Source organism: Scophthalmus maximus, chromosome 8 (genome assembly GCF_022379125.1).
Source record: "Scophthalmus maximus strain ysfricsl-2021 chromosome 8, ASM2237912v1, whole genome shotgun sequence".
NCBI lineage: Eukaryota > Metazoa > Chordata > Actinopteri > Pleuronectiformes > Scophthalmidae > Scophthalmus > Scophthalmus maximus.
Window position 1 is genome coordinate 9,706,830 of NC_061522.1, and position 23,863 is coordinate 9,730,692.

The following is a 23,863-nucleotide window of genomic DNA, read 5'->3' on the forward strand; positions in this document are numbered from 1 at the left end:
CATCACATGACCGCACTGGTTTCATAATCCACTGTGGGTGAGGGGGGACTACACCCTGCCTGCTTTGCTTTTGTTTTGTTTTTTTGAAAATGTCAAACGATAGAACAGGATAAGTGTTGGATGCCCTTTTTTTTGGAGGGAAATACCAAATGTGTAAATGTGCCCTCATCTGCCACACTGCGCAAGAGAGCCTGTTATTCTTTCTTATTTGCACAATAGCCTGTGCATGAATGTATCAATTATGTCGTCTCATGAAATCACAGATATTCTAAATCTACCATTGGCATCTCTGGAGCCGGTGCTGCAGAGCGACAACAGGCCATGTGATCACAAAGACCCAGGCAGATGGAGGGCCTGGCAGGGGAAAGCCTGCAGGTTTTTTAACGAGTATAGACGGGACGAATAAAAGAGGCTGGTGGTGCATATGCAAAGTCAGCGTCAGCAAAAATTACTCTTACTAATCTCTCTCTTTCTCAGACAGTTTTTTAGTGGCTCTGTCCCATGCTGACAAAAAGAAGTGGTGAGATGTTTTTTTCACCGATGCATTACAAATGTTAGATTTCAAGATTCAAACGTGTTTTGTCGATGACAGAAAACAACAATGTTTACTGTCATCACGTCTCATGTTTTTCAGCTACTGCCATATTCACACTTCCTTTAAATTATACAGTGTGTGCCATGGATCCTAGTAGATTATTTACAGAGCTGTCGTGTGTGTGTGTGTGTGTGTGTGTGTCCACAGCCTGTGAGCCAGCCTGTGAACAACAGTGTGAAACACTCTTGTTACACCAACAAAAAAACAAGGCTCTAAGTCCAAGAATGAAACTGGATTCCTATAACAGACACTTCTTCTTCTATCACAGTCGACCGGAGGAGGAAATACTACTTCGACAATGTCTGTTTTTAAGATTAATTTTCCAATTTTTCCCAAACTGAGTATCTTTGGGTTTGCATTTAATACAAAAAAGCTACGTAGACATCTCCTTTCTCTATGGGTAATTATTTCAGTTATTCTCACTCATTTGTGATAATTTTGAGATAAATAACCAGCTCATAAATAGATGATGAACATAATTATTGGTTTCAGCCCTATTGTACAGGTAACCCTGTCTGTAAGACATGACACCATGGTCAGTGTTGTTTCATTTTCTGAGCATGTCACTGGCAGTTCAAACCAGACAAATCTCTTATTATCATACATGATCTATTATATTCAGCTCTATATATGATACTGCAAAAAAAAAGCGTGGCCCATGTGCAGTCCATGAGATGGACATGTGTATTTAAAGTATAATTGCATTTGGCATTTCTGTAATCCTGTCTTGGCTCTACAGCAGTTGCACTGAATCCTCCCTTGGGACACATGAAGAGTTCTTGCTGGTATTTATAAAAACTCAGCTCAACAAACTGTGTTTCTCCTGCTGAATATGAGCTGTCAAACTCTTCACGTTATTTTTGGAGTTTGTCTCTTGTATCCGTTTTCCTTCTCATCCAGTTTTCAGTGTGAAGTACAGCACTTTGTCCTTCCCTGAAAAAAGGAGGCTGATTTAGATTCTCCCAGTCCAAAATCAGTGGATGTGAGGGCAGATAAATATAGAAGTTTTCTTGTTATTTTCTCTGTCTCAAACAGAACTGAGGTCAGTTTCAGATACTGCTACTTCCAAACCCCTAGACTATCTTACAGTAATATCTCAATACATCAAATAGCTCATGTTTTGAAGTGTGGGTCAGAAAAAAACAAAAAAACCCTCTGATGATGAGACGACGTCTACCCTCGGCTGACTGTCTAAATCAGTTAACTATTATATCGAAATTCTGGGTCATAACAGTATTGAAAACAACTGAAAAAGTAAAATAACCTGCACATCTGACTTGAGTGTGTCCGTCTGCGGTGACCACTCTGTGCGGATGGTATGCAAATACTTTGGAGTACTAAGGTTTTGCAGAAATGATAGTTATGAGAGACCTTTCCTACTGGCCTTGAATTCAATCCGGGCCGGAACTCCTCTGTAGATCCTCTCTGTTTCCCAGCTGTCCCTCAGAATGTATGTGTGTATATATACATACATAGTGAAATATAAATAAAAGTGACATATAAATAAAGAGTATGAATGAAATAGAATAACAAAATATAACTTACTGCATGTTCCAGTTTTTAATTGTGTGCCATCAATAAATAAGTTGCGTTCTTTATTTACATTACATAATTTTCCTTTTGTTCCATAAATGTATGAGATTTACAGTTTTGCATTTCAGTCCGAGTGGAAACTGAATTTTTGGAATTATGTTTAGCACATTCATTTTGCTATTTACATGATTATCTTTGAAAACTGTTTTTTTCCCTAGTGTACGTCAAACATGCTACTGAAATGAAAACACAAATGCTAGAAACATTTTATGTCCATTGCATGGATTTCAATCCAAAATCATGGGGAGGATTTTGCAACTGCGCCACTGATTGACTGTTTTGTCGTCATCACAGGGCGAGGCCACAATGTCACAGCCACAGACATTGTGTTCCTCCCATCTACAGGTCATCGGACTCTGGGACATCCATGGGCTCCAGGGTGATAGTGGGCAGGATCAGATGGGTGCCCTCGGTTATCCATCCCTGGGCTGTCCTGTTGAAGGTGGGCCGCTTCATCCCTGGCTCCTGGAGCTCTGGGAATCTGAGCGGGTTCAGGTCGACCTCTGGGAGTTTGAACGTGATCGCTCTGGGGGCTTTGTCGAAGCCTCCGTAAGGAGTGGCAACCCTGCAATTCAGATCAAGGCGTGAATTCTTCTTGAATTCTTCTTCATTTTCACTGAAAATGTGCCCGCGTGCAGTTTTTCTCACCGGTTGAAGCTCTTAAAGTCGGCGAGCTCTGGCCTCGGGTCCAGTCCAGGCATTCTTAGCTTGAGAGTCTCGGCGAGGTCGGGGTCACTGAGGATTGCCTCCTCCCATGGAGAGTGATAGCACTTGTGCGTCGCTGTGGCGTTTAACTTCTCTGCAGTCACATCTGTGAAGGAGAGAACAAAAAACAACAAGCAAAAGAGAAATGTCAGTATGCGAGCCTGTTGTGGAGGATTCTTTTTTAAATCGCAGCAGAACAATCTGACAGTTTGATGTGACGTTAGGTGTTGATACCACAGAGACGTTTTCTCTCCGGCCTGTTTTGGCTTTAGAGTGGATAGGACAGAGAACAGAGACTGTGCTTTGAGAACACAGGCAGACTGAGTTGTCCATCATTTTGATCTGAGGCCTTAAAATAGCACATAGTTGAAGTGTGCACTCATCATATAATGTATCAATATGGGACGACACCCGACTGAAGCGCCTGAGAAAGAGCCCAGTGCTCTGTCGGCTTTTCAAAATTAAGAAAACAAAACCAGTTGACGGCATCATTTGTAGATGTAGAAGAAGTTATAGTTTTTTTTTCCAACAACAATATTCACTCTGCTAATTTTAGCAAATAGTCTTTTGAAAAAGTTTCTAATAGCTGTTTTAAATTCCACTGTTCAATATTGGATTCAACATAAACAGCATCACACCTATTCTGCAGCATTATTACCTGAAACTGAGTTTTCTGCGGTACTGGTATTTCCATGGCCGGGTGCATCCACTTTAATTTCCACAGTGTGTGTATTCTCAGCTAAAAGGTCATTCTGCAAAACAGAGGAAAGGCAGCGCATGTCTTGGGTTTTGGATAAAACAAAAAAAACAAACAACAAAACTCAAGAATTGGCACACCGATAGCTGCACTCGACTATCATGTTCTCAGACACACACACACACACACACACACACACACATAGCCAGGCGCCGATAAAGTGGGAGCAAAGTGCCTGAGCAGCCTCTCAGAAGATTTGGCCGGAGGATGGAGACGGCACGAGGCACATGTTTCTTTTATCATCCATGTGTTGTGACACTTTTTTTTTTTCAAGAGCATATTTGCAGATAAATTTTGCGTAACGAATGAGTAACACAGAAAAAACTGTACAATTTTTCATGCAGATGGCACTCCAACCAGGAAAGAAATCAAACTTCATTATGCCCAGTCATTTTAAACATATGACATGACTGAATAACATACATATACATACAGAAACACATAATTACTTACATTTAGTTGTGCATTTGCCTCATTTTGGATACTTTCATATGTGTATTTGTCGGATCTCCTCTGGCGCATCTTAAAAAGCCGAGAACCTCTGTTGGAAAGCAACGACAACTCCTCCAACATAATGTCTTGAGGAGTGCTGAGCTTCTTTCCGAGATCCATAATGTCCGCTGTCCGACAACAAAGGTGAGAAAAAAATAATAATGTTGAGGATCATCACTATACTGGTCACTGCATTGTCATACAGTGTTGAGCTAACATTTTCAAAACTTTCAACATGTACTCGAGCCAATGTGTATGATTGAGTTAAGGTAACGTTTGTAAAAAAGGATAACCAAGGAAAAGACTAATATTTCCATGTGCTTTAATGTTATTGATGTTTATGGTAACAAGTAAAAGTGGGCAACTGCCCCAGGGATCCTGAAAGTCCCAGGTGTTCCCATGGTAACCTTGAATAATGTTTTAACCGAATGGTCGTCTCTAAAAAAACTTTTAAAAAAAGTTCAATATTTTATATTTTCATAATATGCTTATATTATTGAGACGTTGGTAAAAAAATAAGTCTCCATCAAAATAACTAATTGTTTGTGTAAATCAAATTGTCACATTCTAACATGGGAAGGGTCTCTGTAGTGGTGAAACCCTGCACTGGTTTTAGAGTTGGTAAGTGCAGGATAAACAATATAAATAAACACACAGAAATATCCCCTGGTATTTTTTGTTGTTGAGCTGAGCAGGTTTAAGGGAGCGTCCACAAATTACATCAAAGTTTCACAAAAGTAACATTTTGCATTTTATAAGTGCTGTCATGGAAAACGAGCAATCGTTGTAGCCGAGAATTGGTTTTGGTTATTTTGCATGGTGCTCCCTCGTCCGCCAATAGTGACGGAATGCTCCCCAGCTGTCACGAACCTTCACATTATCCAAACAGATCCCCTCCCCTCTCCCGCCCACCCGCACACCCACCCAGAAATAGACTTCTGAAAAGGACAGCGACAAAGGGATTTTCACCATATAATAAATCATCCCATTAGATTATTTATGGCAAGTGCTGGAGAGTGTAGCCCTGACATTTTGAACCCAGATCAGAATGGATGTTCCCTTGCAGCAGTGTGTTTTTGCCCGCTGAGCCTCAACTCTAAAATCATACCATTGGCACCATGGACCTCTCGGCAAATAGCTGCTGCACACTTCTTCCTCTCTCCTGCTGGCATTGTACAGAATTGTGACATTGTGGCTTTGGCAAGGTTGGCAGAACTGGAAACACATACAGGACACAGGATGTATAGTTGTTCTGCCCGAGTCATAAAGAAGGAGCTCTTACTCCCAACACACTGTGATCCCACATAACATCAGTGCCCATCAGTTGACCGCGATCGGCTAAACACAGTTTGGTGAGTGCAAGTGTTAGGTCGCCTGTCGCCAGCTGTCAGGGGGAGAAAAAAAAAAACTTGAATCTGTAATCCTGTGCTATTGTCAACAAGAAATGTTGAAAAATTGACAAGGACAGAACGAGACTCTCAGGATACACAGAGACCTACTCTTGATTAGACATATTTATTGCTCTACTCTTCTCTCTTGTTTAACACACTAATGCTGTACATTATTTTTCTTTTCTTTTAGTCTTTAAAGTCTATCTTCGGTTCCCTCTCCACATGTATTGGAATTCGAAAATGATTTGGAAGGTAAATAAATCTGCCATTTCAGCGTTTGTCATGTTGTAATAATCTCCGTAGATGTTACATTTAAAGGATTACAGTCTATTGCGTAATCCGAAGCCCCATTGTATTTGCTTTGGTAGCGCACACGTAATTCTTAAATCTGGCTTTGCCACTGGACCAACAATTTTTTGAATATGTGAGCTGCTGTTTGTGCCCGTCAATGTTTTCACATAATAAACGACCCTGTATAAAGGTCAAAGTGAACATTGTGGCATATGTTTGTGTACGTAGCTGGATACAACAAATGTCCTGCAATAGAAAAGTGTAACATTTTCAGTGGCCAGTGCAAAAGTGTTTCCTTTCCTGCTAAATGTAAGACATGATACCAGAGAGTCAGAATATAAATATACTTCTATAAATGTTCTCTGGAATTTTAAAAACAATTTCCATGCAAAATGTATGAAAGCCATATAATTTTGAAGATTAAAAAAGTGTCTAAATTGCTGTCAATCTCTCAAATGTCACATATCTATAAGAAACTGATGCCAAAATTTACAGAATTCTTTTTTTTGAAAATTTACAGAAAATTTAAATGTTAGCTCTTTAATGGCAATACGGTGACTTTCTCCAAAATTCGAACATAACCCCAATTTAATTTTTACACACCACATATTCACAAAATACACCCCGATGAGGCTTGTCCCTACCTGTGATGGTGTCCCTGGTGTGTGACCTGTATCCTTGACGGGGAGACACGGAGACTCAGGGGTCAACCTACTGTTGGTAGTTTGATCTTCCCTGATCTTCACAGTCCCGCACACTAAAGCCAAACTGTGAGTGTGTCCCTGTCTGTTGTGAATGGAATGCAGCTTACATCAATAGGCTAAATTTAACCTGCCAAACACTCAAAACCACTCTCAAACACCATGGGGCAGGGATAGCAACCAGGGAGAGGGGAGGAGAGGAGAGGAGAGGAGAGGAGAGGGGAGGATGGATGTTGTTTGGGGCAAAGCCTCCCCTCCTGAGGCATATTCCTCTCCTTGTGCTAAATCTTCAAGGTCAACTCTCCTCTGAGGGTTGATGTAGCCTTCAAGTCCTCAAGTCAAGGAGGTCTTTTATACTGGACACAGCTGTTGCTTGTGTGTTCCTCTCTTCATTCTGAGTTGTGTTACAGACATCATGTGTGATTACTGACTTTGGATCATGAAAAACAGATCACTGGGGATGGTTAAAGGGCAGCGTCGTCTCATGCCTGAGATAAGTGGTCAGCCGAAAAGATTTTCATAAAATCTACATCATTTATTCTGGCAGCTAAACGTTTTGTCCTACCTCAGATTTACTGTATATTTCAATTTTTTATTAAATACAATTTAATTTTTTTTTAATTTAAAAAAAAAAGTGTGAGATACGTTCCAGACATCCTCTAACTCTTGTTTTCTTATAAATATGAGCATACAATGCTCTAGAATAAACAAATAAATATGAGATAATCAGAGAATGGATCGAAAAACATTTTCCTCTGCACTAAAAATGTATTCTTATATACTCTAATAGCATAGAATTATAGCATAGAAGCCCCCCAAAAAACAACACTCTATAGACGTAAAACATTTTCATGTCTTTTAATGTTTCAGTTTGTGGTAAAAAGGTGCGAAAAAAACAACAACATTTTATGCAAGATTACTGTCAAACACGGGGCAAACCCCCAATTCATAATTTATGGATTAAAAAAAAAAATCAAAATTTTTAAAACCCCTGACACTCAAAGACAACTGTGTAGAATCAAATGTGGGATATTACTTGAATGCATGCAACATTAAATTCTTCTTAACCTAAAATGATATGTAATAATGGGAATAAAGCAGTTGTGAGTCAGTTCGATTAAGGTCAATGAAAAGGATGCACTGCACGGCTCTTTCCTGACAATGTAAAAAAATACAGAAATAGCATATTTGTAATTGGCATTCACTAGAAAGTGCTGCAGATTAAATAGGATGTTCACTCCTTTACTACATTACCCATTGCCACTGCAATACTAAGGCAATCAAAAACAGATTAAAAACAGATGAGCAACATCTGTAATGAGGATCACACAATCAAATATTCAGACGTGAAATAATTGGTATAACATCAACCTGGAAAAAGTGATCACAAACTCCCATTGAGTTTTAAATCTAAAGATAAATGCACACAAAATATTTCTTAAAGTGTCTTATTTCTCACTAGATATCTATAACCAACAATATCTGAATTACCAGCAATCTAAGTGGGCAAACGCCCCTCGACTTAAAAAAAGAAGAAAAAAAAGAAGTAACACCAGATTTCTTTCAACTGCTACACGTTCAACGTTCCTCATATAAGACACATGCTCAACATCATCCTCGTGACCATTTGTCTGAAATCATGACTGCGGTGGTCCACTTCTGTCCTAAATCTGTCTGAATGATCAAAAAAGCTTTGCAGGATTATTTCACATCAGCGACACAATACAAAAGCAATTAAGTGATCATCCGTACCACAAGGGTAGCAACTGCTTTTTCCACTCCCATCAAATATATATTTGTCACAAAAAAACAAAACTTAAATGGTCTAAAATAAGTTTTTGCAACCACGACCTAATTTTTCAATCTCATAGATCAAACATATTCCATCTTCCATCAGGTTCTTCTTTTCACGGTATACCTTCTACGTTAACATACATGTGCCTGTATATTTCTCTTCCTCTGATGAGTGTCTGACATTATCTGAGTGGTATTAACTTCTTGGGACAGCACTATAGAGGGGAGAGTAATTTGTTGGACTGGAGCCTTGACCCATGTACCCAATACTGGCCCTACTGGCAGGCCACAGAGGCTGGGCAGGTCTGAAGGGAGGCCCATACAAGGCTGGTTTCTCAGGTGAAAATGTCCTGCTCAAAGACGGTGCCTGGAAAGCAGGAGCTGCATGATAATGACTCTTAGTGACAGCTGCAGGATCAAGAGACACCCTGCGCTTCCATTCATCCGGTGGCTCTGGCAGAGATCTGCGTTGCCCTGCAACTTTGACATTAGAGGCAACGGATGACGGGAGGCTCCGAAACGCCTCGTCCACTGAACCTAGGAGGTTCCTGGATGCTGCCTCCCACGGTGACAGTGGCTTGTAGACATTTTCTTGGAAGGATGTTTGCCTCTGCGCAGGTAGAAATGAGGCCCGGGTTCCTGGTGCGCTCATCGGGGACAGAAGTCTGGGTGAGGGCATCGAATTCAGTTGCCTGGGCAGGCTCAGGGAGCGGCTACGACCAAATCCCTGAAAGAAGGAGCACATATTAGTTGTCTGGTGTGAAAGCAGTGCTGCAGACTTTGCTGCCACCCTCTGGCTCCAAGGGAGCCAGGGCTGCTTTGTTCATGGTTCACTTGAGGTTAAAATGACTGGTTTTAGAAAACAAAGGGGTGCAAACAAATTCATAACTTGTAGAAAGAGATGTGATGCAAAAGAATCAGTTCATTCCACATTGGGGGGATAAATAACACACCGATGTGACAAAGTTAAAGTTTTTGTAGTAACTTTACCCAATTGGTAATTCTTGTTGGATGTTTTGTAAGTTTTGCTTAACAGGTCAAATGACTAAAAATATAATATTTTGTCAGAATTTATCTCATGATGTCACTTTTTGTACATTGAATGAATGGATTTTGCATCTTAAGAAGTCCTTCTACTTTTTTGTGTGTGTGCACCTGATACCATCTTTTAAAAAGGCAGCATGATCTGTCTTTGTCTAAAATAACAAAGGGTAATTAAAAGCCTGAGTTTTCCTTTAAATCTCATAAAATGTTTGGATGATACAAATTGTGTAAACAAGATCTCACATGTAGCATAATTTGACATAATGAACAAATATTGAAAATAAAATGAGAAACGTCTCAGAACTTACCTGCTGTTGGTCCAAGAAGCTAAAAATATTTACAGTGACACTGTTACTGCATGTAAGACATTTAAAAGATGATGAAACTTTTGCTTGGAACTATTTCTCTACCAACTTGTCTTTGTTTTCTCTCTATAAAGGGAAATCCTCTTTAATAGATCAATAAAAGAGCATCTGTATTTCCATACTGCCACACAAATGTTGCCAGCTAGAATATTTGTCACTCAGAGCCACGATTGTTGTGCTAGTTGTGTTACATGTTGGGGTGCGGTGTTCACAGTGTGTGAGAACAATTCAATACACTCAAAACTCAAAATGTAAACTCTGCTTCAGTGTGGATTTCCTCGCAGCACCGTCCTACAGATGTCTTTTGGAGGCTAAGATCATAGTTCCAATCTTTTTACACTAAGAGATAAAGGTGGACTGATGGACGGGATGTGAAAACAAACATACATAATGTGAAAACAAACATACATAAATCATGCAGGTCAAAGATAGTGGTAACCTTCGGCACTCAAACATTGAAAGAAAGTAAATAATGTGATGGGCCTTATGAAATGGATATTGCAGAAAGTGCCATGAATATGAATAACTTCTGTGTGCAAGTGTGAGGTAGTCAGGAAGATACAGGAGGAAATATGAGTGACATAGCAGTTGGGGAATAGAAAATAGAAGGTCGTGACACAGGAAGTACACAGTTGGAAGGAAAGAGAAATTTAATAGCAAGATTGCGCAGAGTACAAGAAGTGCATAAACAGTGATGTGTCACATTGACAGAGACATATAGACAGGCAAGACAGTTGTTTCATTCTTTTTTTTTTTTGAATTGTTATAAATGAAAAATCCAATATGATAGAATGATATTCTGCTCAAGGACGAAGAGACTTAAATAACTGGCCATAACTGACGATCCACATAAAAACACGTTCAAAGTCATCAGGGTTAATGTTCACGACTAAATGATAATGCTTTGAGCTGTTGTGATACCATCAAAGTTTGGAATGAGACTGAAGGGATCGCATCCAAAAGATAAGAAGTGCATAGACAGTCTCTCCCCAAGCACACTGAATGAGTCGAAAATATTCTGTAAATAATATTTTTTTTAATAAGTTACTCTTATCCCAGATGACAGAATTATAAATAAAAAAAGTTTGGACTTAAATTCAAATTTGATAAATAAACGTGTTCATAAATGTTATTGCTACTAGTTATTTTTTGGGTCAGTAGTGACTACTGCTACGAAATAATGCATGAAATCAAATTTCTTAAAATAAAAAAGAGAAAGAAAGATCAAAAACACAATCTAGAGACCTCAGTTGAACAAGGCTCTCTACACTTATTATTGCACATGTAACAGCACTTCCTGAGAATCACTCAACATTATTTAGTTTTGCATTTCCTCTTTTCAAGCACACATGAACCTCCCAAGTTATGAGAAGATGATCTAATGTGCTGAAGTTATTTTAATTAAAGTTTTATGTTTAGTTGTATGTATTTAAATGATTCAACACACTCTGACAGTATCTTTGTTAGTACATTCAACTGCCTTCTTATGTTTACCTTACATTGCCAGCTAACTATCATCTTATATTTAGACAGTGCAAAAGACAATACATTCCCACCAGGTAAGTAGGACTAATTAGACTCTAGCATTGCGCTCGATCGTCTAAGTGTTGACTACACCATACCATGGCCATATACAGTATTAGAGACTAATGAATCATAGCAACAGGCCTCCATTGTTTGCTTGACACTACTGGCTTCTTAGCAGAAAACTTTGGGCGAGGAGCCATTTGACGTGCGCCTCGAGCAATGAGAGATGCAGGAGAAAAAGCTGAAGCTACGCCGCCAGCGGTAGAGGACTGCCGGGGGGATGTGCTCGCGGGCTGGGCGCGTGGCGCTTGCTTGTTGGTTATGTGAAGGGCGGCAGGTGTGACAGTGCGCTTTTCATCCGAGTGCTTGTCAGTTGCGAGAGGCTCAGCTGATCTGGTGCTTTGGCGGGCAGAAGAATTCTGGGAACTTACCGATCCGGGAGACTTAGCAGGGGCTTCTGCCTTGGCCTGAACAGCAAGCCCAGGGGCATTATGGGAAGAATGGGAAGAGGCAGATCTAAGTTTGAGGCTTTTGTTTGCCTCAAACTTTGACGCCGGAGTTGGTTTGGGGCTGGGGCTTTTGGCCTCAGGCACTGCACCATACTTGAACAGTGATGAGTCCAACTGATAAGGTTGATGTTTCATAATATCTAAGGCATTTAGTTGCTTTTGAGGGGCTTTAGGTTTTTCTTTGGTCTTAGGCTTGAATTTTGAGCTTGTGGAAGGGGGTTGCTTGGCTGCGGATGGAGGGTAGAAAGGAGCAAGAAGGGGATTGTACGATAAAGGGGGAGGTGCCCGAACATTGGAAGAATACCTCCAGGAGTTGGGGAGGGAGGAGATCGGCGAGGGGGATCTCGTTTTGTTAGCATGAACTGTTTCCGCATCGACAACAAACTTCTCCATACGGGACTGTCTTTTGGCAAACAACTCTGCTCCTTTTCCCGCCATAGATGGACCATCACTAGACCGAGCAATACCTCTGCCTGAGACTGGACCCCTTGGAGAAGCCGGCGATGCTTTTGATGCATGGACGTATGACTTTCCTGCTTGTGGTGGGCAAGAAGCAACTGAGTATGAAACATTGTTGGACTTATTTCTTGCTGGTGAAGTTGGGTGATGTGGGCTGTAAGTGGGACTGTGGGCCTGTATACTCACAGGGGATCGTTGCAGCTGTTGATTCCAGGTATTTGTGGTTGGCTGAAGATGATGCTGAGAAGAGGAGTTGACTGGAGCCCAAGCATTGGCAGGTGTTGGAAGTGCTGCCTGAGTTTGATCTGGAGCCCAACGGTTGACCATCTGTTGTGGCTGAGCCCAATCTTGCTGCTGTAGGTAACGCTGACTGTGAGGCCCACCGGAACTGTGGGAAGGCTGTGAAACCGGACTTCTTGGTTGAATATATGGTTCACCAGAAGGACTCCTCATCCAAGGAGGACAGGTCGGATTGATAGTTGGTTTTGGGGCAACTGGAGGGGGATTCTTAAGTTTTATTGTTCTTGGTTGCATAAAGTTACAAGCTTCAGCTCCAAGACTAAAAAAGTCTTCCTCTGTTTCGATATACGACCGTCTTTCCCCTTTGCCTTGAAGATGGGGATGTAATGCTTGTGCCTGTGCTGATGACTGTTTGATAGTGCCTTTCCTTTTTGACTCTGGTAGGATGCCAGTCTTGATTGCTGGGACAGATATTCGCTCATCTCTTGAGGCTATGATGTCTCCAGTTGGGGACCAAACAAGTGGGTTAGTGTTTATAGGTACAGGTACTTTGAATCTCGGTTCGTTCTTCCTTGTGACTGGAGCAACGCCACCAGGCATGACAGGAGCAGTTGTGCCATCTTGAAATCCAAAGAAGGGCTTTGCAGTTCGGTTTGGCACCAAGGGTCTTGGCACATTGGCTAGGTGATTCATCTGTTGAATATTATCTTCATATTCATGCTGCTTGTGACTTGCATCCATGTAGTTGGCCTGATTAGTATGCAAGTACAATTCCTTTGTGTCATAAATGTTCTGTGCTTCTATACATTCAAGCTGTGTTAGTGCCTCCACAGGTAATCCTTTACTCCTCATTTCTTCTTGCTCAGACACAATTTCATCCATCCTTCTGCGACGTTGATCAAACATCAGAACTCCCTTCCCTTTTGTCTCTGGGAGTGCCTCCATTCCTTGAACACTTCCCCAATTCAGATTTAAATTATGCTGCTGGTGATAAACAGAATACTCCTCCTCTAACTCGGAATCACTTGTCGCCACAAAGTTATACCCAGCTGATCTGACTTCTTCGGTTTCCTCCTCTATTTGGTCTTCGCTGCGGAGCTTATCGCCAGTCCCGTAACTCACAAGTGTGTACTTTTTGACCCTCTGGCGGCGTTTCTTAAACAGCAGAGCTCCCTTGTTCTGGGGATTGGGCGCATCAGTCAGAAGCCGAGCAATTCGTTTACATTTGGACTTGGTCTCCTTCACATGCCTTTCTGATTCGCTCTCGCTGTGACTGAGCCCTGAGACAATGGAAGAGAGGGAAAGAGAGCGAGAGAGAGGAGACAGGGGAGAGAGAGTTATGGAAACTTCTCCAAATAAACTACAAGCAAACATAATTTTATTTTGTTGATGTAAGTAGAGATTTAAGTGTGTTGTTTGTAAATTATCTTTGCCCAGTATAGTAAAATAACTAAGATACAATACACTTTTATTATTATTTATATAAGCAAGCACACTATGGTCAAGTACTGTAAGACCAATTTTAAAGTTCCCCCTGCTGAAGCAAGTGCACTAATAAAAGCATCATATTTACTTACAGCTAACTTAGGTAAGGGGGGTCCATGACGCAAGGAAAGTGCGCAGCTCACTTTCCATTGCAGTCGAGCCTTACGATTGGAAGGAGATCGGGTGACAGGCCAGGGTGACACATGCTAGTGTCTGTCAAATTAGTTTCTGTCAGTCTCATCATATGGTCATATTTTATTCTTGTCCTGCTCTGACGCTTAAAGCCATGGGAATTCTCCCTGTAAGTTCACTTCAAATAGAACCCAGCATGAAAATAAACTGCACCCACAGTGCTTTGCACGAGTTGTTCATTGATTATATCAAGTATTTTTGCATAACACCTGTAATGAATACAGGTAGAAAACATTATCCATGGTCATTATCTTAAGTAAATTTGTTCCTTGGGATTTGCATTTTAAACCACACACAATCTATAAATAAAATCATACATCATATAAATTAATTTTAAAAAATCCCTATAGGCTACACACTTTGCACTACCAGCTTCATATATCAGATGAAATGTTGAAGGAGGGTAGAAGATAAATACTCACATGTGTACCTTGCCCTCTGCCTGTCCGGTCTGCACAGATCTGTGTCAGACTCCGAGTTCCACTTCTCTGCGTGCTCAGCACCCTCGTCTGAAATTTCAAAGAAGACAGAAGCAGGAGGTGCTTCACTACTCCCTCCTTCCTCTGAAGATTCAATCCTCCTGTGCCCAGTCCCTGGGTCCTGCCTATTACTGGCTCCCAGTGGCTCCTCTGTGGTCAGGGTCAAGGCCAGGGTCATGTCAGCGGCATAGCCAAGAGAGGAGGAAGATGACGGGGAATGCAGTCGTGGTATTTGGACGGCGTGCGGCTCGGACTCGGGGCGCTCTTGGTGTGGGGACAGTGATTCTGGTGAGGTTTGGTTGTGAGGAGACTCTATGATGGACTCTCTTGATTCACTAAGGACGATATCATCCTCTTCTTGGTACACATCCTCCTCTAATTCACTTCCACTTAGTTCAGGCAGGGACTGCTGCTCACCTGCAGATTCCCAATCATGCGACTGAAGGCATTCTGACTGAGGGTCAGACGTGGGGATCTCAGGAGGTTGTGGGTCCAAAGGGTCCTCATCACTAATATCGTCCTCATCAAAAGACTCTGCCAGGGACTCAGAGACACAAAGTTCCTGGGAACCATCTGAACCCGACCAAGGGGGCAAGTTGTGATTGTTGTCTGGGTCTTCAGCCTCTGGTTCCATTTTCAATGCTGTTTCATGTTGTTCTCAGTGTTTCCGATGATACCTTCAATAAAACAAGGATAATAAACTTTAGGCCATAGAGACACTCACTCAAATGGTGGATCATAAAATAATCTTACAAAATAACCATAAAAATTATATCCTACAAGTCTAAAGACAATGATTGCCCAAAGTGCCAAAGTATAAACACGAATGGACGTCTTGCAGAAATATTAAAATTTAACAACTATGACCATGAAGTGTTCACTTTTTCAGATCAAGAGATTTCAGCATCAGTGCACTTTGTAACATGTCTAGCTATGATTCTCTTGATCATTCCTGTCCCCAATAGGAAGTGAAGCAGCTTTGCGCTGGAAGTTTCATCGGGGCTTCCATCGCTCTAAATGGAATGGTATGTAACATCCAGGGGTGAGCAGCATTCGCATCCAGAGTATAAACAAAACAATTGGGTGACTGTTTTCCGAACTTTTGTTTATACAGCGGGCTTTTCTTTCCCTCCACTGTTCTACATCTATCACTGCAGCTAATAGCAGCACTGCAATGGGTGTCAGCATTTCCATTTAAGAACTAAATCTGAGAGACTATTCATTTCGTGCATAGTAGAAATACCAACCCCCCCCACTCCCCTTCTCCTGAACTTAGAGCCAGACAGTGTTTTTTGTTGTTGTTGATCAAAATATAATAATTTGTTCTATTGAGTTATTTCGGTAATCAACTGTTTTATCAAAGTGGAAGGGTGGAAAATGATTCATTCGATTAACTTATCCTGGGCAAAAAAAGCTGTCACAGTTAGTCCATCAAATCAATGATTTTGGCCAAACGTTGACATTAAACTCAAACAGTTTCACTCTTCACACCTTTTTCCAGGTTAATACGTGAACGTGTGCACAAAACAGGTCTTATAACCTAATGTGAAACTTCAGACTGTCTGTTAAAATTGTTCATATGAGTAACTACATGATCCTAAACCAGCAGTGGACTGAGCAAAGAACAGTTTGGAAGTCTATAGTTTTGGGAAATAGCAGGGAATCCCACCTATGAATATTAAGGTCCTTCAGTCTCAGACCCAATACTTCCCGACCACCAGAAGATGGCGCTACAACACTGTGGCACAACACAATTACAGGATTACAACAAATCTACCTTCCTCCTGTTCACCAGATTAAAAGAAAAAAGGACATTTGCAAAAACTTCACATCTTGCAGTTTCACACTGTATAGGTTTAGCAGTATAAGAGACATAGGCTATTGACAATTTTCAAATGCCATCTAAATGTCATTTTAAAAACCACTTAGATACATCATACACAACATTCAATTGATGTGGGAATAATCCCGGTCAACAGTGTGTCACTACAATGCACCCAATGTCCTTGAAATAACTATTTTCCTCTTTTCTTATACAGTTGAAATCAAAACACAAAAAATACATTTCTGTAGGACCTGAAAGATTTGTTGAGGAAATATACCAAAAACTGTATTGCAAAGGTCAAATGACATTTGGTGAAGACAGCTGCTAATATAGAATGTGATCAGCAGTATTAAAGTAAGTCTGTTCTGTGGTTTTACAGCTGATTGCACACATTATCAGCTGTATGAGGTCAGCTGAAGTGTACTTTAAAAAAACACCAACAACTTTGTTTACAGTGATGTGAGCTGTGGGAGGACCTAGTGGGAGGCATCTGATTGGTCTTCAATTCATTCTGCAGCATGAGAACGAACAAACACAAACTCACAGGCATGAGTCGTACAATTTGATGTGACAAGTGGAACAAAGAGTCCTGAAACAGATGGCGTGGTCCAACACAGAGCCATGATCTCAACATCGTGGAGTCAGTCTGGGATCACATTAAGAGACAGAAGACACTGAGACAGACTAAATCCAAATCCAGCAACTTTGACAAGTTCTACAAGGTGTTTGGAACAACATTCCTGCCAAGTTCCTTGAAAAGCTCTTTGCAAGTGCACCAGGGAGAACTGGTGCTGTTTTTAAGTGGTCAACAGCAACACGAATGTCATTTCAAATATTGATTTGAAATTGTTTTTATCTGTTCATTGCACCTAACTTAACTGATTCAAAAAGCCCCAGTGTGTACTTTTTTGTAATTTTCTGGCAGCAACTGGTGGTGAAGTTGCAAACCACAACCAACTGAACACCCAACAGGGGACACTTTATGGTGGCGCACCTCTGATTCCATTTCCGGTTTCTGGCAGCGCTGAAAATTCAGCGCAAATGCGACGTATTCTGGACCGTTCTGTGCAACCGTATTCAACACGACGTAGCAAACATGGCGACCTACACGGAGGTCAGGTCCACCTCATGTAAATATATTTAACTCATTCAAAGTTGACGAAAAAACATTGGTTCTTTGTTGCAGGTGATTATACATATATGAACACATATGGACAATATATTCAATTTCTGTGAATACGTTCTTCTAAATATTACACACTGTAGCTTTAATGGAGTTTTTCAAAGCATTGTCATTATACTTTTAGAGCCTAAAATTGTTGTTGAAACCTCAGATAACAATGACTTTTGATGCATTTTCACGACACCACTTCACCCAGACCCTCTTGAATCAACACACAACTGCAGGAGCAGAAAGGCTCAGACTCTTTGACACTTTGTCCCATGCCCACGCTTCTCTTCACACTTGGTTCCACTTCATCTTAACATTTCACCATCATTAAACCTTCTCTTTTGCACTGCAGGAGTTTCTGTTTCCTAGTATGGCAGTAACTCCAGTATGTTGACTCATTGCCATGGAAACAGGGAGTCAGCCTCCTTGACAGACGAGCACACTCTTGGCCTCTCGTACGACCCCTGTGAGGACTGAGCTCTGGCGGATTAGGGGGTTTCCATGTTATTACATAATTAGACTGTCTTCCTTCAACCACTAATGAGAATCAAACACATTTTTATCAGCCTCTACAATTACCCTTTTCTAACTCACCCCAGGAGCCTTATTACAAAATAGAAATCCATTGTATTTCCACTATTAGTCCATATAGATATTGCAATTATTATGTCGCCAAGATCAGATTTATTTTTCTGGTCCAGCAGCAATTAGAAAATATATAGAATACTGTAGGCAACACTCAAGTTTCAATGAACACTATGATGCTCTATTTGCTCCTAATTTCTGTTCATAGAAACATCAATCAGACCATTTGTTATATTAATAACTAAAGGAAATCCACACCAGCATGGGGAAGTAATCCTTTAATTTAAAAAATACAAAAGAGACACTATTAAGTGGTTGAGCAAGGGAATCAAGGAATTAATTGCCAAATCGACTACTTACAGAAATCACTCCCAACCTGCCAACGTGAAAAGACAAAAGGTTTTCCCAGAGACCGTCTCATCAGATATCCAGCATTGTCAACTTCACAGTTTTGGAGCACGACCACAGATAAGAGATTCTGAGCAGATGTCCAGGTCACCTACCAACTCACTCAGAGTGTATCCTTGCAGATTCCTGTATGCTGCTGTATTTAAAGAGAGAGAAGAAGAGGTGATCCTGCACCCCCCCCCCCACACACACACACACACACACACACACGCACACACACACGCGCACACACACACACACACACACACACACACACACTTCAGACAAATCTCAGTCAGCATCATACAGCTGAGCTGCTTCATGTTCACTGCCTGTAGAAAACCGTGATGATATTTTTTAGACTCAATTGAAATGGGCTGTTAGCTTGTTTATATCAGTGCAGGCGTTTCATCTCAGTAATTAAAATAATTCAGTGGTTAACTACAGGGACAAATACAGAAATATTGTTTATATTTCACGCAATATCAACAGATATCACTAGAGTTGCATTACGTTGCACCAATAATAAAATCTGTTGCATGAAATAGGGTTAATGAAATGTAGGGTGAAGTTATACATTGTAAAGCTGATGTACAGTAAATAGATGAGGTAAGAGTGCTGTTCTGTATGACAGGATGCCCGTACATGGAACTAAGCATGAATTTGACCTGGTGGTTTCGAGAAGTGATATGTGAAAGGAGAAAATAATCTTCAACAGTTTTTGGCACACGACTAAATGTGGGTGAGCCTTCCTGTGGAAGCCCAGTCTTCATGTGAAATTATGTTTTGATATTTCATTAGATCCTGCAACAGATATCAGGCTTAGGCAACATCCATTTTTATGTGCTTGTTGTCAACCTTTAACCGTTTTTGAATCCTATCCTCATGAAATTTAATTTAAAACATTAGAATGAGATTATTTAGATTTATACATTAAAATATATATCTGCACAAATTGATATGTATTAAAAGGCATAGCATGTGGCAGCATATTATGAATGATGCCTCTCTGAACTTTGTCCTCCTTCGAGAAGCCAGTCTCCATTTGTTGACACATTTCAAAGTTTGCTGACACAGCTTTTAAAAACTATGAGGTAAGAATATTTTTGATTTACGACCACACCCCTCCACTTTATATTCCACCTGTCAGTAATTACCCCCCTTCTGATGTTTTGGAAAATTTTAATGATTAACTTGGTGCTAGTAAATGTGTCTTGTATCTGTCATTTAAATTCATCACTGTTGGAACACATCTCCTCTCGACGAGTCTCGGCGCACAGCAAAATGAAATTTGACAACATACTTTCAGAGATTAATGGATTTGGGAAATTCCAAATTAGGCATGTCCTGATTCAGTTCCTCTCTCGAATCACTCTGCCGTGTCACTTTCTGCTGAATAACTTCATGTCAGCTGTTCCCGCTCACTACTGCAACATCAGCGCTCTGGATGATGGAGACGTCTTCAGGAGTTTAACTCAGGAGCAGAAGCTGGCTGTTGGTATTCCAGCTGAGCAGCAAGGAGTCCTGAGCTCCTGTCAGATGTTTTCACAGCCCCAGTATGGAAATCTGTCAGACTGGAACAGTAGCGAGGATACCGTTATTGTTCAGTGTCAAAATGGATGGGTGTGTGACAACAGCACCTTTTAATCCACTTTGGCAACGGAGGTATGTGTCATTAAACTGATATGAGTTCATAAAGACTCTATCTTGTCATAGAGTAAGTCATATTTTGTACATATGTCTCCATTTTTCGATGCAGACATTGCGTAGCTTCCTTTGTGGTTGAAATTGTTGCTCAGTACAGTGAATGTAGTGCATGCGAAGGTAACAAACATGATTCAGTACTAGTGTCCTTTAAACTTCCCAATGTTCAACTTCAGTCACAAACCACTGTACATTGTAATATTTCCAATGTTTTCTTTGCAGTGGGATCTCGTGTGCAGCAGAAAGGGATGAACAAGGCAACAGTCACTGTTTTCTTTATTGGTGCTATGTTTGGGTTTCTCAGTGACAGGTAAGGTTGTCTTTGAAAAACAAAGGTGCATTATGTCCTTCGTATGTCCAAAAAGTCATATTATGCTATGTAACAAATCTTACGAGAGATTAAAACGTATTTGCTGCAATAGAATTTACATACAGTTCTGTGCCAACACTTGCCGGAGTTCAGATTGATATTTGAAGATAAAAAAAAATGGCAGTAAAAATTACAACACGAGCACAAAACGTGTTTAGATATCTATTATAGCAGGTTCCTGTTGTGATTTGACACAATAAGGAATAAGATGAGGAATAATGAAAAAGAAAAACAAAGTACCTGATGATGAACTGGAAGTTGTTTGTTTACTTCAGTGTAAAATATTTCCTATCCTGTTAATTGTGAATGTACATGCATTCAACCCAAAGTTCTGAATAACGTCATAACTCTCATCTTATTCCTTTCATGATCAGGTTATGGCGGCGGCCACTTCTGCTGAGATGAGAGGAAAAAGAACATGCTTTAGCTTGGTTTCTATTCTACTCCGATTCTGTTTTAAGTTCAAGGAAAGAAATGTTTTTGGATTTGACATCTCTCTGTCAATTCTGCAGATGTTGAATGGTGCAGCATTAAACACAGGACCTTTTCAGGTATATCATAAGTATGGATTGGACGATTGGGAACTGGCTTCTGGTTGGAACTGCCTACTATGTAAATGAGTGGACGATGCTCATTCTCGCCGTGACCTCGCCCCTGATACTGTCCATCATTGCTTGGAGGTATTAAAATGTCATGCTTTATAAACCTAGTAGCAGTTGATGAAACATTGAACTCACCATGCCCTCCACGTTAGGTGGCTTCCGGAGTCTGTAAGGTGGCTCTTGGCAAAAGGGAAGACGGAAGCTGCTCATCAAACAATACATCATACAATGTGCCGAGATGAACAACAGAACCAAATGTGTGGCCACCATCACACCAAAGGTACAGTTCTATATTGTTCTTTTACTGACAAAGTTCAACAGTTTGGGAAATATATTACTGTAATGTCTGTGTTGTCTGTTACGTTGTTTAGCCTGTAGCGGGAGCAAGGAGAGGTTTAGCTTAGTGTGTAGTATGAGAACTGAGAGGAAGGAGAACAAAAAGTTGGCTCTGCCCAGAGTTTAAAAAATAACCCTCTCCCTCTAAAACCACGAATTGTTACCTTGTGTACCTTTGTGTATTCCATAATTTTAGATCAGATGTTTCCATGTCACATCACTTTATAATTCATAGTATTGATTATGTAATGTAGTATGATATTTTTTTATAAAATGCAATATGGTATATAGTTGAAACTTGATATATGATACAAAAGTCAACAACATTCCATTGTGCTGCAAGAATGGTTTACAAAGCATTGTAACAGCAAGGCTAAACTCAATACATTCTGAAATCAGTGATCCAATTAGCCATGTTTTTGCTTTATTTTAGGTATGGCGTAGCATTTACATATTATGGGATAAGTCTAAACATCTCTGGGTTTGGACTAAACCCTTACCTCATCGGTTTCGTATTTGCATCCATTGAAATGCCAATGAAGATTGGTGTGTATTTCTTCCTGGAGAAGGTCGGCAGAAGGCCTGGCGAGGTGTTGACCTTGCTACTGACCGGGCTGTGTCTCTTCATCAACATATTTGTTGCAAAAGGTCCTTATTGGTTTCTTTTAAATGTAATAAATTCATTTTGGTGCATTTTTCAGTCAGTATGTCAGATGCCTCGTTCACGATCATGTTCCTCTTTACAACTGAGCTCTATCCTACAGTCGTGCGGTCAGTCAACAACAGACTCAAGTTTGAACACAGTCAATGATATTCTGTTGGCAGCAGACGCACTGTTTAAATTAACCCCAGCACTTGGATTGTGCAGTCAGAATGGTGTTGGCTACACCTCGTTTCTGGCCCAGCTGGGTGTGTCCATATCCCCACTCATCATGCTATTGGAGGATGTGTGGCATCTCCTCCCTCCAGCCACTTACTGTGCAGTGGCAGTTGGATCTGGTTTAGTGGCCTCACTCCTGCCTGAAACATTAAACACCCGACTGCCAGAGTTCATGGCAGTCAGGTAAACCCAGGTAAAAAGGAAACAATTTTAAATTGAGATACCTTACTCTAAGCTACAGTAAGCAATTAACTACATCAATAAGCTTAACTGCTAAAGAATAATCCAACTAACCCTGAAAAGGCAAGTGGGTAGCCATATATCCAATGCATTATAGTTTAACATACTGTGCATAGTTTTACATTTACGTCTGTCAACATTTCCTGAAATAATTCCCATGTCTTAATCATTTGCTGCTGTTAGAAATTATTATTCGACATGTTCTTTTTGGAGCTCCATAACCCGTGAACGATAAAATTACTAACTTGTGTTTTACCTGTATTGCAGGGTACAAGCAACACGGAAGGAGGAGATTCAATAGAAATTACACTTATTGAAAATGAGCAATATGTTTGTAGTTATACAAGTAATAAATGTGGTAAATTCTAACAGTTAAAGATTAATTCATTTTAAAATAAAGTAGCAGTGACACAATAAACACATGAACCAACGGTCTGTCAGGATTCAACGTGGCCAGGGATGTTTGGTCTAAAGTATGCGCTGCACCTATGGAAGTTGGACGACAGAAGATGACAGAAGAAATAATTGTTACTGTAATTTTACTTGTTTGAATTAAAACAATTTTTCCAAAATGGCTATTGTTTTTATTGGATTCAGACATTTCATGGTGAGGTAGCAAGTTGGGATTTGTTAAATTCAAGGTTTTAATGTTGGAGACCAATTTGTTTGAAGACCAAAGACAAGGACACATGTAAGTTTTAAACAATACATTGCATTGCAATAATAAGGAAAAACACCAAGATCAATACTTCTAAGTGTGAAGTGTGTGGAAAGGAGGTTGGATTCAGTTTTCATCCAGGTTAGTTCGCCATCGCAAGAATGTTTAAGTACCTTACCAGGACACCACAAAAACACCTGGATATTTATATTTACATAGCAGTCGCTCATGACATACGTGTTTTCATGATAAGTTCTATGTCCTTCTGTCATTATACAGGATGTTTGGGACATTTCTTTATCATGTGTGAACCCAGTGATACACTGGTGATGTACAAATGGGAAGCAGGTATAGATATTGGCTGGTTGGCATGCTAACCTTTGTGCTATTCATCCTCTGGGAAACATTGAGTTGTTAGTTTTTTTCGAGCTTCAGTCAATGATCTACTCCTCAGTACTAATCTTTTAGGGCAGAGTCTTGCACCCC

General features: G+C 40.4%; 2 protein-coding genes and 1 pseudogene across 3 annotated transcripts; 1 reads left to right on the forward strand and 2 right to left on the reverse strand.

Annotated features, from left to right (window-relative positions):
• Positions 1 to 2,132: 2,132 nt before the first annotated feature.
• On the reverse strand, positions 2,133 to 6,625 carry myoz2b (myozenin 2b). 2 transcript variants are annotated; one of them, XM_035638478.2, is made up of 6 exons: positions 6,469 to 6,625; positions 5,251 to 5,357; positions 4,104 to 4,270; positions 3,552 to 3,645; positions 2,837 to 2,999; positions 2,133 to 2,753 (listed from the first exon to the last, which is right to left on the reverse strand). In XM_035638478.2, the coding sequence occupies exons 2-6, from the start codon at positions 5,330 to 5,332 to the stop codon at positions 2,528 to 2,530; spliced, it is 732 nt and encodes a 243-aa protein (XP_035494371.2). In that variant the 5' UTR covers positions 5,333 to 5,357; positions 6,469 to 6,625; the 3' UTR covers positions 2,133 to 2,527. The 2 variants fall into 2 exon arrangements, with proteins under 2 accessions (XP_035494371.2, XP_035494372.2); XM_035638479.2 differs by lacking the exon at positions 5,251 to 5,357 and having other exon boundaries at positions 6,469 to 6,624.
• Positions 6,626 to 7,367: 742 nt separating this feature from the next.
• synpo2b (synaptopodin 2b) lies at positions 7,368 to 15,268 on the reverse strand. The gene is made up of 3 exons (XM_035637992.2): positions 14,563 to 15,268; positions 11,687 to 13,743; positions 7,368 to 9,046 (listed from the first exon to the last, which is right to left on the reverse strand). Exons 1-3 carry the CDS (start codon positions 15,251 to 15,253, stop codon positions 8,516 to 8,518), a joined length of 3,279 nt encoding a protein of 1,092 aa, XP_035493885.2. The 5' UTR covers positions 15,254 to 15,268; the 3' UTR covers positions 7,368 to 8,515.
• A 4,530-nt stretch (positions 15,269 to 19,798) lies between these two features.
• On the forward strand, positions 19,799 to 23,291 carry LOC118312205 (annotated as a pseudogene).
• Positions 23,292 to 23,863: the final 572 nt, after the last annotated feature.